Source organism: Solanum dulcamara, chromosome 11 (genome assembly GCF_947179165.1).
Source record: "Solanum dulcamara chromosome 11, daSolDulc1.2, whole genome shotgun sequence".
Classification (NCBI taxonomy): Eukaryota; Viridiplantae; Streptophyta; class Magnoliopsida; order Solanales; family Solanaceae; genus Solanum; species Solanum dulcamara.
In genome coordinates this window covers 40,844,802-40,858,566 of record NC_077247.1, presented here as the reverse complement: position 1 = coordinate 40,858,566, position 13,765 = coordinate 40,844,802, and the positions used below count along the sequence as shown (strand labels likewise).

The 13,765-nt window shown below is 29.9% G+C and overlaps 1 protein-coding gene across 1 annotated transcript; it reads left to right on the top strand.

The window, feature by feature from the left end:
- Positions 1–7,191: 7,191 nt before the first annotated feature.
- LOC129875243 (plant cysteine oxidase 2) lies at positions 7,192–13,174 on the top strand. Its single transcript, XM_055950697.1, has 5 exons — positions 7,192–7,684; positions 8,786–8,904; positions 9,143–9,308; positions 9,762–9,980; positions 12,784–13,174. The coding sequence occupies exons 1-5, from the start codon at positions 7,492–7,494 to the stop codon at positions 12,894–12,896; spliced, it is 810 nt and encodes a 269-aa protein (XP_055806672.1). The 5' UTR covers positions 7,192–7,491; the 3' UTR covers positions 12,897–13,174.
- Positions 13,175–13,765: the final 591 nt, after the last annotated feature.

Genomic DNA, 13,765 nt, shown 5'->3' with positions numbered 1-13,765 from the left:
TAAAGTGTGACATGTGTTCAGCCCCTAGGGTGCCACTTCATCTATGCGCCCAATCCAAAACTGCCACATGGCAGAGTGGGGTCCACTCCAAGTAGGTGCATCACCTACTTATTTCAAGTAGGTGCTACGCCTCCTTTTCCCTCTTTCGTGGATTCGTAATCTCGTCTCACTTTAAGAACCTATATAATCCTTGCTACTTAAGCTCGATGTGTACTCAAGTAGCTTTGTTACGTCAGACATCCCAATCAATAGCTTACGCAAGTGGGTTGATTACCACGACTCATTACTTGGCCTCCAACTTCTTCCAAATTCCTCTAGACTTGTTTTCAACCGTCCCAACTCGCATAGAACTTCATAGATAATGTGGATCACCTGGCAATCCTTTAGAAAAACCATAAAAAGAAAATTAGGGTGTTACAAGGATGCTATAGATCTTTGACTCTCCCTCTCAACAAGCATGTTATGTGTCTTGTTGATGATAGATGTAGGTTCAACCATCAAAATTTGACTTCTCGATTGATCATAGTTCTTATTTAAGCAAATTAAGAATTGCATAAGTTTTTGTCTTTCCATATGCAAAGTGAAATCCTTAGAAGTAGGACAATTACAAGGTAGAGGAACAATGCTAGAAAATTCTTCTCATAAGTTTCGTAGTTTAGAGAAGTAACAAGGAATACTATCATTACCTTGCAGTGTAGTAGCTATGGCTTTGTGTAATTAATAAATCCGCGAAGCATTTACCTTATCGAAACTTTCGCGAGGATCTTCCCAAACTGCTCATGCACTTATTGCATAGATAATGCCTGTGTGGAATCTTGTATAACTGAACTCATGGTCCATCCTAAGACAATTGCATTGCATCGGTCCTATTGATGCCCTAATTTGACTCTAAAATCCTCTTTTTTTCCAGCTGCCATCAATGATCCCTAGCTTGTTCTTTCCAAGCAGTTGGATTCGCATAGCCCTGCTCCATATGGAGTAATTATTGGATCCTGTTAACTGCATCAAAATAATGAAAGCATCGGTGGTGTCGAAAGGATGTAGAAACAAAGTGTGATTGTGATCGAACTTTGCAGCCGCCATTGTCGAATCTTAGTTTAGCTTGAAACTTTCACAATTCAGCTTCAATATACCTTACAATTGTAGGTGTTTAGCTCTGATACCATGTTGAAATTATATGCAACTTGATCAATCCAAGTTCACCATTAATGGACAATCAATGAAGCAAAGTAGAGAGTAAGAAGAGGAGATGTTATTCTGTAAATTGGGAAATGATAATCGTGCCTTTACAATGTAATAGTGAAGTGTATTTATACACTGTTAATTCCTCAACTAACTAACTACTTTGTGTAACAACCTAACTAATTACTTAACCACCTCCTAATAGAATTTATACATCCAGTGAATTGATTCCTATTTCACTAATTGATCCGTGCATATGAATGCACGCAATCTATTGCATATTTTTCTAACGGAACGATGTCAACAATATTACATTTTATATAGTATTTTGTTATGATCCTTTCAATTCGTTATTTTATTTTTGATGTACTTTCAGATGTTTTTTCTTAAGTCGAGGGTCTATCGAAAACAAGTCTCTACTTTTCTAGATAAAAGTAAGATGACCTACGTACATTTTATCCTCCCCGAACTCTATTTGTAGGATCAATATTATTACACGAGTATGTTATTATATTATTGCATCTTCTTTTCTTCTAATTCAGCCAAAGAATGTTTATAACGAGAAATCGAATTCTGACAAGGAGTGATGTATATATTCTCCCAATAGATCAGAAAAAGAATCCTATAACATTTTGAATATCAGAATCGACGTGTCTAATTTGAGCATCACTTTAGTCTAATTATTTGGGGGGGGGGGGAGGGGGGAGATAAGTTTTGGATTCATCTGTTTAGTCGTAGGTGTATGATGCTAAGAGCCGTACATACCTAACAATATTGTATCTGTATAAATATGTGCATCTTTTCTTATTCTGTCTTCAAATATTACATACCCTTCTTACCTAAAGTCAAGCATGTGTTTTACATTTTGGTCGATATATATCTAAGATAATTATATATCAAGAATGAAAATACCAACTATTTTAGTCAACTTTAAGTGCCTTTACATTTTGGCCACCAAATTCACGTCACTCCATTATCAATTGTGCATCATGGAGAATATTTTTGTTCAAACATATACTACTAAGTATACGTGGTACTTGTTATTTGTGTTTTTTAAAATTCTTTTTCTGTATTGTGTTTTTTTAGTTGGAGCCTGAAACCAACTCTGATTAAGGATAGATAATTTCAAGCATTACTTTAACATGAAAATGTTATTTCTATGCATAATCACTTATCAGACTAAATTGTGAATTCCATAATTACCACTACTTCTACTTCGGTTCAACCCTATTTTTAATCAAGTTGACTCATTGGAGATAATCGTGAAAATAATGCCATTTCAAGTCATATTTCTTTTTTCTTCATAAAGGATATGAATCATATACTAATATCCTTGTTGAATGCTGGAAGTTGCTCCAAACAGTGAGGAACCCACAGATCAGCCATAGTGAACGAGATCAGAACCAGATGGTTGATATACTAGCAAAGGAGGCCGTAAACTAGCGCAGGATGTAGATTTTATGAAATGGACACTTCCCTCCGTGTTTGTTTTGAAGACACTTGAAGAAGACAAGGATGGAAATAATTTTTCTACGCATAAAATGTATGTCCTTAATCCGGATAGTATGAATTATGTTAGTAAGCGTTATGATGCTAATATAGTAGGAAATGCTCATGTTTGTACTGCCTCCGGTCACGCTTCTTGTATGGATGCATATTAGTTATAGTGATAAGTGTGAAAAATACACCTGAGCTATTGTTTAAGTGTGTTTAAAACTAATAAGTGATAGTTTAAGTATAAAACTCACATTTTCAATAGTTTAGGTATTAAATTAAAAAAAAATAGTTTAAGTGTTTTTTTGACACTTATATCTTATTTATAGATAATGAAGATAAGTGACAAAAACACACATAAATTATTCTCCTTTTTAAAAATAAATTTAAAATATTTTGCTCACGCACTTCATCATCCCCCCGCAATCCTCATCCATTTATTTTTTAAAATTTCTTTTATAAAATATTTTTAAAAAATCATACTTCACCCCCTCCCTCACTCCTTCCTAAAAATGTTATTATTTTTATTTTGTTAAAAAATAAAATTATACCCACCCCATCGTACCCTCCACTCGTAATTAATATTTATTTTTTATATATATTTTTCTCGTTTTGTGTTAGATATGGTGCATATATTTTTAGGAAAATATTTTTTCCTACTTGCGTACCGAATATAACAGAAATAAAAAATTATTTTAAGAAAAGTCTTGCGGCAAGTAAAAGCTACTTTCCAAAAATCATATTTATATATTTAACACAAAACGAGAAAGAAAACTGAAAGCGGAGAGTTAGGTGGGGCGGGGTAGATTTTTTTTTTTAAAAAAGAAATATCTAAATTATTATTTGGAGGGGGAGATGAAGTAAGAATATTTTTAAAAACTTTTATAAAATATATTTAATAAATAAAAATAAAACAAAAAAATTAGGGAGGGGGGGGGGTTATGGTGAGAGAAAGTGGTGGAGTGAGGAATGAAAAATATTTTATATTTTATTTTATAAATTTTTTTGGGCGGGAGATAGCAATACTTTAATCTTTAATTTTAACTAATTCTAATAATTTATTTAATTTTTGTTAAGGTGGAATGTTTTGTCCATGTGGAGTGTGATGTGATAAATTTTTTTAAATTAAAGAAAGCGTGTAATACATACACCATGATGAGAGTAGAATAAAAGAGAAGAGTGTGTTTCTCAAACTAATAATTGATAATTTAGGTATCAAACTCACACTCCCAATAATTTAGATATGAAACTCAAAAAAGAAGAATAACTTAAGTGTGTTTTTGACACTTATCTTTATATAATATAATATTTCCCTTTTCGACCAACAGAAAAAAAGTCATATTTTTTTTCTATGGGCAATACTTTTCATTTTTTTTAAATATATTGCAATTTGATATCATGTGGATGTAGTTTTATCCAAATTTGTCAAGTTGAAAAGCCATATGCATACCAAATTATTTCAAGTGGATTTAGACCCTAGATAGGAAATTCGTTTCTTAGTCGTTGGTCAATTAGGGAATAAATTACGTAGCTTCTTTATAATTTTTTATTTTTTTTTACAAAACAAACATAATTTCTTAAAGTTAAGCACAAATCAATTACATAAAGAGTCGAGGTGTAACACTTATTGGTTAATGCTTAAAAGAAATAAGAACGGAAGTCCTCAGGTGAATTCATAAAGAGGTGTGTTTTTTATTTTTTTGAATTTATACTGCTAGACAGAGAATGTCTAGAAATTCTTTTATTAAAATAAAAATCATTAATATAGATAAGTAGAATAAGGGGGGCAATGCCTTACCTTAATAATTCTAATATGGTAAAGAACCTTTACTAATTAACTAGCATGAAGAAAATAAAGCTAGAGAGAACTAGATATTTTATGATCATCGCGGAATTTGTAATACACTGTAGGATAATATTACAAATGATAATGCTTATAATAATGCAAAAATATAAAATTCAAGAAGAAAGTTGTGTTATCCACCTCAAACTCCCTTTTATAAATGTATAAATTAAAAAAGATAGATAGTTCATCTAAAGTAATCTGAAGTATATATTTTCCAAACCTGTCAAACAACACTTGATAGTTCATTACTTTTTGAATTTATTAGATAACTCTGTATCTCTCTTCTTGCTTCAAGAAATTAATTAATGAAATAAATATTTTGTATTTATCATTCTTTTCTTTAAACTTTTGTTAATACTCTATAGATTTTTTATTATCAGTTAAAGTAAGAGGTTAAAGTTTATGTATTTTATGTAATTTCAGTTCTTTTTTAAAAAAAGGAATTGAACACTCGTGATCATCAAGGGGGCAATAAAGCTTAAACAAATTTCACTTTCACCGCTACACCAGGAAATTATTTTATCGCCAAATTTTCAATAAATATTTCTTATATTCAATTAATTTTTTAATATAAATACAAAATATACGTGAAAGCTAACTCCAGCCATAACCTAGATCCACATTGATCAAAGTTCAATAATCCAAAGTCAAATTTGTATCTTTTTCAAATAGTCCTGTCATCCCAACTAAAATATCCCATGTCAATAATCGATAGTTTGATAGTTTGCGTGATGCATATGTTATTCATGATGAGCTAAAGATATGATTTGACCATTTACAAATAAACTAATTGTTTCTAGTATACTTTCACTCAATTCTCAACCCTCTTGAAAATTACAAAATGTGATCAAATAAATAATTAAATTGTGCAATTATATATGATTATACTCAAATTCAATTTTGGTATCTCCTTCCAAATAAAAGCCTTACAAATTTTTCCAAACAAATTATTAATTTTTATTCATTTTTACTCATCACATTTTATTTTACGAGAGTTAATTTAAATAATTATTAAAGCTAAATTAAATATTTAAATTTTAAAATTTAAATAATTTAAAAATTATATAAAATATACTATAAATTATAATTATTTTTATTATAATACATCTTAAAATTATAATTAAAGTTCATGCAATTTGTTTAAAAAGTATATGAAAAAAATAATAAGATGCAATTAAGGAATTTTAGTGAGGATGCGTGGGGTTGGTTAGTCCAAAACTGTTGGTTGGATTTTACGGCGGATTAGGTATTTACAGACAGACGGGACTCGGGAGGCCTTATGAAGTACTATTCTCCGTCTCATATTATTAGACGGAGGCTTTTAATTTTATATAGTAATTAAAAAATTATTAATAAATTGGAAAATTTTATTATTTTGTTTTTTATTTATATTAATATAATATATATATAATATAAAAATAGCTGGTATTGAGAATTGTTTATCATATTAATTTTAAGAATAAAATAAAAAAAATTAATTAATTCTATTTTGATTTAATAAGTGATCAAGTAATATGAGACAAACATTCTTAGTAAGGTATCCATCTAATATGAGACGAAGGGAATATAATGTCCCTAATTAAAAGTGTTAATTTTAATTTTTTAAATAAATGGTCGCTGGTTTTAGAGGCAATTTTAAGTTTAAAAAAAGAAACTTTAATAAGCCAATAAGTTAACGAAACGTAATTAATACTCACTCTATTTCATATTAACTGAATTTTTGAGTCTTTTTTTATAATTCAAAACAAGTGAATTATTGAAATTTAAGATAAATGTCTAAATCTTTTTTTTATTCTTGCCCTTCATTTACATTGTCTATGTGATAAATCCAAGATAATTAATTGCTCATATATATAATTTTACTTTAAATTATTTCTATTTTCAAATATAGTTTGACAATTACTAAAAAGTTAAAAATTGAAAATAATGTTCAATTTGTATTTTAATTTTTTTTTAATAAATATATATTATCTTATGAATTTAATTAATATGAAATAGAAAAAATAATTTATTTTTCACTTTATAATTCCTTCTCCATTTTCCTTTTTCTTACTTTTTTTTTAAAAAAAATAATAGAAAACAACTCTGACGCCGTAAGGAATATTTTGAACCTTTTCCCACTTAAGAGGATTTACAGTTATTCTTATTATATATGAGATTATTCCGAATTTCAAAAGTTAACTAATTTTTTATATTATTTTTGTCGGGTTTATAGATATTTTATATTATTAATTATTATAATTTTAAAACTTTTATATTTAATTTTCTCGTTGAAATTACAAATTTTAATTTTTAAATTAAAATTGTACCTCTAAACAATTTGATATAATAACAAAGAAACCAATAAGATGCGGTGAGAAATTAAAAAAATACATCTAAATTCATATCTAAATTATTAAAAATCAGTCAACATTAACATATATTTTTCAAATTAATGAATAATAATTTAAATGTATTTCTCACATTTTAAATAATTTAAATATAAAACTATAAAAAAAAATTTAAATATAAAAAATTCTACTCATATAAAAATTCAAATTTAATTTAACTCAAAATAGAATAAGTAAAAAGAAGAAGTGGAGGGTGGTGATTTTTTTGTTTGGGGAAGGAGAAAGCATAAACAAAAATCCACTGTTAGAAAGAGCCCATTGGAAAATGGCCCCTGGTTTTTCATTTTCCCCCCCTCTTTTCATTTTCTACTATACGTATGGAGCTCTCTCACCCATAGCTATCCACTATTCTCCATTTATATATATAATATACACCTCAACACCCTCCCCCAATTTCTACTCATCTCTCATCAAATCAATCTTCACGCACAGCAGCATGAATTTCTAAATTTTTTCATTCCTCTGTTTCTCTTAATTAATTTGTAAACAACTCATACATGTACAACACTGTTCATACAACAGTAAAATTTTGTTGCTCTTTTTTTTTGGATTTTCTCGAATTAATCAATATTTGGATTAATGATGACGGAGAAAAATGCGTGTGATCGAAAGGGTAACGAGAACGGAGAGTTGAAGAAGAAGCGGAAGCGAAGGAAAGTAGGAGTCTCAAGGATTCAGAAACTCTATGGAACTTGCAAACAGGTTTTCGCTAATTGCAGACCTGGCGTTGTGCCGTCACCGGAAAATGTTCAACGTGTCAAGGCAGTTTTGGGTATGTTGTTGTTGTTGTTTTTCTATATATAAATTTGTAGTTGTTGTTTAATTTCTACTTTTTATTGGGAGCATGTGTATAAAATGTTGCCGCAACAATTAGCTTTGAAACAAAGTGGTGTTTTGAGGTGCAACTTTTAGAAACGGGGCATGATCTAGCATTGATAGAATTGCCATTGCCATTATAAATTCGTCTGCAAAAACAATAATAACATACCTTGCATAATCCTACCAGTGGTATGGGAGAGTGGCGTGTACATAGCCTTATGCTTCCTACTATCGATGAGGATCAAGATAGAGAGATTGTTTCACATAGATTTGATCTCAGATAAATTCTCGGATCAAGTGAAGCATATTGGACAACTATTTCCTATAGATCCATCTTAAGTGACAATTGTACGTTTTTTTTCTCGTTTCTCTCATTCATTTGACTGCTGTTTTTTAATACTATTTTTGTTGGGGATTCTATATTTAGTACATGATCTTGACATTTTGTCATATATTTTTCCTCCCCATTGAGAAAAATGCGTTACTTTTATAAAATCTTTCTTAAGGGTGACGTATAAATGTTGGATAATGTTGCTTCATTTTAACTGCTTTTTTTTTTATAGCTGAATTTGCTTAAAACTAATTTCTGGATTAGGTGTTGAATTTATCTGCACTTTAGAGTTTAGTCCATGGAAATTATTGTCTTGGTGGTTAAAAACAGGAGCAATTTTTTTAAGAATGGGGAAGTAACTGCTACACTGTTCCCTTTCTTTGGTTCCATATATCATTTTTCTATCAATACTTTTCCCTTTTATAAAATTTAAGGATGCTTACATCAATTCAATGGATACATGACATGCGTTTGAACATAGGCAATAACACTTAATCGTGATTAGTTAACATATAATTTTACTTCATTAAATCACTTCATCATGATTGCCCATGATTTGAGGATTTTCGTGTCTATCGGGTGTGGGTTGAAGAGATTCATTAGTAAAAATAAAATAACTCTTACAACATACAACGATGAAGACTAATCCTTTGTTTGCTTCTATTTTCTTCCTTATATGACTGAGTATTTTAATTAATAGTTGCTCTATTTTCCTTGGTACAGATAACATGACGGAAGCAGATGTTGGCTTGAGGCCAAATATGCCATGTTTCAAGTCAACAGTATCAGATAAACCTCCTAAAATAACATACCTGCATATCCATGAATGTGATGAATTCTCGGTATGTAGCCAAGGCCAACCTTTCTAATATTTCACTAATTAAGAATATATGCGGAGTACCTATTAATGTCGTTTAATCTGTTGTAGCAAATTACTTATTATTATTAGTTACCTATGATTATCTTTTAGGTGATTTAATAGTTAAATTCTTTATTATACTGTCAGTTTATAGAAGTAAAACTTGCTATTTCACTTCTTCCTCTTGATTGAAGATTTAAAGTTAGTTTATATTTTGTTAGATTGGTATCTTTTGCTTACCACCAAAAGCAGTCATTCCTCTACATAACCATCCTGGAATGACAGTTTTCAGTAAGCTTCTCTTTGGGAAAATGCACATAAAATCTTACGACTGGGTGGACAATCTCCATCCTGAATCAACTACTCCAAATGCCAATATTTCTGACAGTAAGTCCTCTTCAGTTTGCTTATATGATCTTGTTAATTTACACTTTGAAAATGGCAAGTTGCATTGCACCGCAAAATTCATATATATATATATATATATATATAAAAGGGCAGCCCGGTGCACTAAAATTTCTGCTATGTGCGGGGTCCGGGAAAGTGCCTGATCACAAGAGTCTATTGTACGCAGTCTTACCTTGCATTTCTGCCATAGACTGTTTTCAAGGCTTGAACCCGTGACCTCCTGGTCGCATGACAGCAAATCTGATATATATTCAGATTTGTGACTGAAAATATCTATGAATGCAACTATTAATGTATTTTCCAATTATATCCAGTACATTAATAGTAGAAATCAACTATTAATGTTTCTAGCTCTGAAAAAACTATATAGTATTTACTTCTCTTGTATAAAGTCAAGAGTAACATAGAGTCTTTCTTTATTTGATGATGCAGGGGATTGTAGAGGACCGCGTCTTGCAAAATTGAAGGTGAATTCCAAGTTTAAAGCTCCTTGCAAGACTTCAATCCTCTATCCAGCTGATGGAGGTAATATGCATTGCTTCACAGCAAAGACAGCCTGCGCTGTACTAGACGTTCTCGGCCCACCTTACTGTGATCCTGAAGGTCGCCACTGCCAATACTATTATGACTTCCCCTTTGCCAACCTCTCAGGTATAATGCAGTATACTTCTACTGATTTTAAATTATGTGCACTTGACAGTTGACAGAGTATAAGCTTGTTACAATGTTAAGTTGACATTCAATGGCGTAGCTACTATTTTTACTAAGGGGTCAGATAATGAAGAAGTAATCACACGAATTTTAACCATGTATAAACTGTGTAACTTTTCCAACGAAGAGGTCTGGAAGAACCTCCTCAAGCCTACCTGGTCAGCCCATTTATACAACACAGAATAACTCTTCATAATAAATTTGACCTTATATTTAAAGGTTTGTTTGGTTGGGATACAAGTTATGATGGATTAGTTATGCTCAGAGTAGTTTTTATTGCTTGTTTGGTTTGTTATATTCAAAATTACATTCATTGTATGAATCTAAGAATAAGTTGTTTGTTTACAAAAATACCCTCTACCTTATTTTATTTTTTTCATTTACTTAGCAAGTTTTTACTTATTCATTCTTAAAAATAAAATTTGCATCTTATTTAACTAAAATATTTTTGTTTATGCATTTTCATGATTGTGCCGTGTGTTTTTAAAATTAAACTTTCATCTTATTTAGTTTAAAAATAAAACTTCTATCTTATTTAGCTTTAAATAAAATTTTCATCCTATTTAACTTAAAAATAAAACTTTCATCTTATTTAGCTAAAAAATAAAACTTCCATCTTATTTAGTTTAAAAATAAAACTTCAATTTAAAGTTTATTAAAGTAAAATAAATTTTATTATTAAAATTATCTACACTTTAAAGTTATTTACATTCTAATTGATATATAAAATATAATTTTAAGTGAGTAATAAACTATTTAATTAAAATATGTAATTTAGTAGTGAAGTCAATATTTTAAGAGAAATCAAAATATAAATAAACATAAGAATTAGACAAATAAATTCAACTTATAATATATTCATAAATAGAAATTTTTATTTATAAAATGTAATTTTTTAATAGAAAATTATATTATCATAAAAACAACGACTAATTAAGTTTGTAAATATTGTTAAAAAATATGTTAATATACATTAATATAAAAAATAGTTTATAAAAGAGAGTTTAAGGGGGTATTTTAATTATTTAATATATGGATAATACATAAGTACCCCCTCAACTATAATCGAAATCGTTAGGACACACCTTAACTATACATGCGTCCTATTACCCCTTGAATTATTTTAAAGTGTAATAAACCCACCCTAAAACCTATATAATCACTCACATTAAGGAAGTGCTTTATATTCGCCTCCACATCATCTTTACGTCAATGCCACGTCACTAGATTGTCAAATCTAAAAAAAAAAATTAAAAAATTCATGTCCTTTAATTCCCCCTCTTTCATTACTATCACTACACCCATCATAACCACTAAACCCACTATTTCCACCATTAAAACTAATAGCCACCATGAAAATTGTAATCCACCTCCAAATTCAGTCCTTCACCACGACTAAAATCATATATTTTATCACCTACCTCCAAATCTACCGCAAAATATCACTCCAATGGTCAAAAACTCAAGCTATTCAATTTGAATTTAAAATGTTGGATCTCTTGTATCCAACTAAAATTTGTGACAATAAAAAAAGAAAAAAATAAATCTCATAAAACTTGATCTAAAATTCTTATTGAAGAAGTTACCCCAAAACTGAAATTTCAATTCGCGAAAAATTGAACATTGGGGTCCTTTTGTTGATCGAATTTGGATTATGATACACAATTGTTCTCATTCAAAAATTATTTGGTCAAGATGAAGAAACTAACCAATTGAAATGGAAAAAGAAGAGAAGGAGGCGGGGTGTCATTATTTTGAAGAATCGAATCGGATCTGGAGTGGGTTGGAGGTGAGGGTGGAGGTGCTATATCAATGAAGAATTGAAGGGGGGTGAGGGATGGGTCGAGGGTGGGGCTAGGGGTTGTGGTGGGGGTAGGTTGGGATATGACGTATATAATTGATGAATGGGAGGATAATTAAAAATTATTTTTTTAAAGGAATTTAATTTAAATTGTGCTCACCATATATTGTCTAAACTAAATCTCTAATATGCAAAAAAAAATTCCGAATTTTATGTTAAGTATTTGAGTAAAAAATAAAAATAAAAAGAATTTTTTTCCCAATATTATACAAATTGATGAAATATCTGGAAAAAGATCACTTGTAATTTAAGTATGTTCTAAAAAAATATTTATATTTCTAAAAATGATAAAATTGGCTCTATTTCATAATGAAAAAAAAGAAAGATATCAATTTAAGTTTTAATATTAACTACTTATGTGTATTAATTAATATTGGAAATGAACATGTGTTCAAATTAATCAGATTTTAATATTTCTTTTTCGTCTCTCACATGCCTCCACGAGAGTGAACATATTCTTTGTGCCACCTCAGCACTGAAGGATGTGTTTATTACACTTTCAAATAATTCATGGGGGTAATAGGATTCATGTATAGCTAAGGTGTGTCGTAGCAATTTTGGTTATAGATTCAATAAATGTCTTTTGCTTTTTTCAATTCGTGTCAAGTTAAAGAAATTGAAATGGGGAAGTACCTTGATTTGATTCTCCAAAATATAGGAACCAAAGTGGAGTTTAGTACTATAATTTTACTAAAATATCATTTTCCTTGGTATTATATTAGGTGCACTTCTTTCTCCAATATTTTCCCATAATAGTAAAACGATTTGATTGATTGTACTTGAAAGGACATTTTAAATATGGAGTTTTTTTTGTTGTCTCTCCGACATTATCCATCCTAATTGTAAGCTTCTTGTTTTCTTGTCTTTTTTGTGGAAGTATAGTGGATGGCTTGTCAGTACCCGAGGAACAGCAAAGTGAGTATGCATGGCTCAAAGAGAGGGAGAAACCTGAGGACTTAACTGTAGCTGGAGCACAGTACAGTGGACCAAATTAATTTAGTGTAGTAAAGTGATGGATCAATTCATTGGTCAAAGCAGAAGAGATCTTTTTTTTTTTTAAGCTTACTTTTTACTCTTTCCAGTGATGAATGAATAGTAGTCAAAAGGGATAAAAGTTAGGAGGGGGAGGATTTTTTTCTTTTCTTTCTTTGTGCAAATAGCTCATGTAGTCAAGTAGTACATATTCAGACAGATGGGAACAGGTAAGGATGAATTAAGGAACTGAAAATGCATTTTTAAAATTGTATGTATAAATTAATGTTTTCTCTTTGGTTTGAGAATTAGACTATTTCCTTCAAGTTTCGATTATGCACGTAAGGAGTTGCAACAAGGTTGGATTACGAGCCCGTTTGGATTGGCTTTAAGTTGTTCAAAACCAACTTAAAGCCCCTTTTTAGCTTTTGAACGTGTTTGTCTAATGCTGACTTTAAGCCATAAAGTTCTTAAAGTCAGTCAAAAATGAAAAGTTAGGATTCCTAATTTTTTTTTCCAAAGTGCTTAAAGTCATTTTCTTTGACCATGAAAATTACTTTTTTATCCCTTATATTTTAACTAAATTCTCAAACTACCTTTTTTTATTCTTTTAACCCTAAAATTCACATCATAAGCACTTTTATCCAAACACTCAACTGCTTATTTATAAAAATAACTTTCAGCACTTCAAAGTTCTAAAAGCACTTCATACATAAAAGTTATTTTTTTTAAGTCAATCCAAACGGGCTCTACATTAGGTCTATCGTATGAGCTATGCAGCGTTGTGTTGCAATTTGCGTGAGCTATTTTTTACAGCTTGAATACATGGTGACTGACGACTCTTGGCTTCTTGTTGTGTCAAGCTTCTCTTTTTGTTTTCCAAACTATGAAT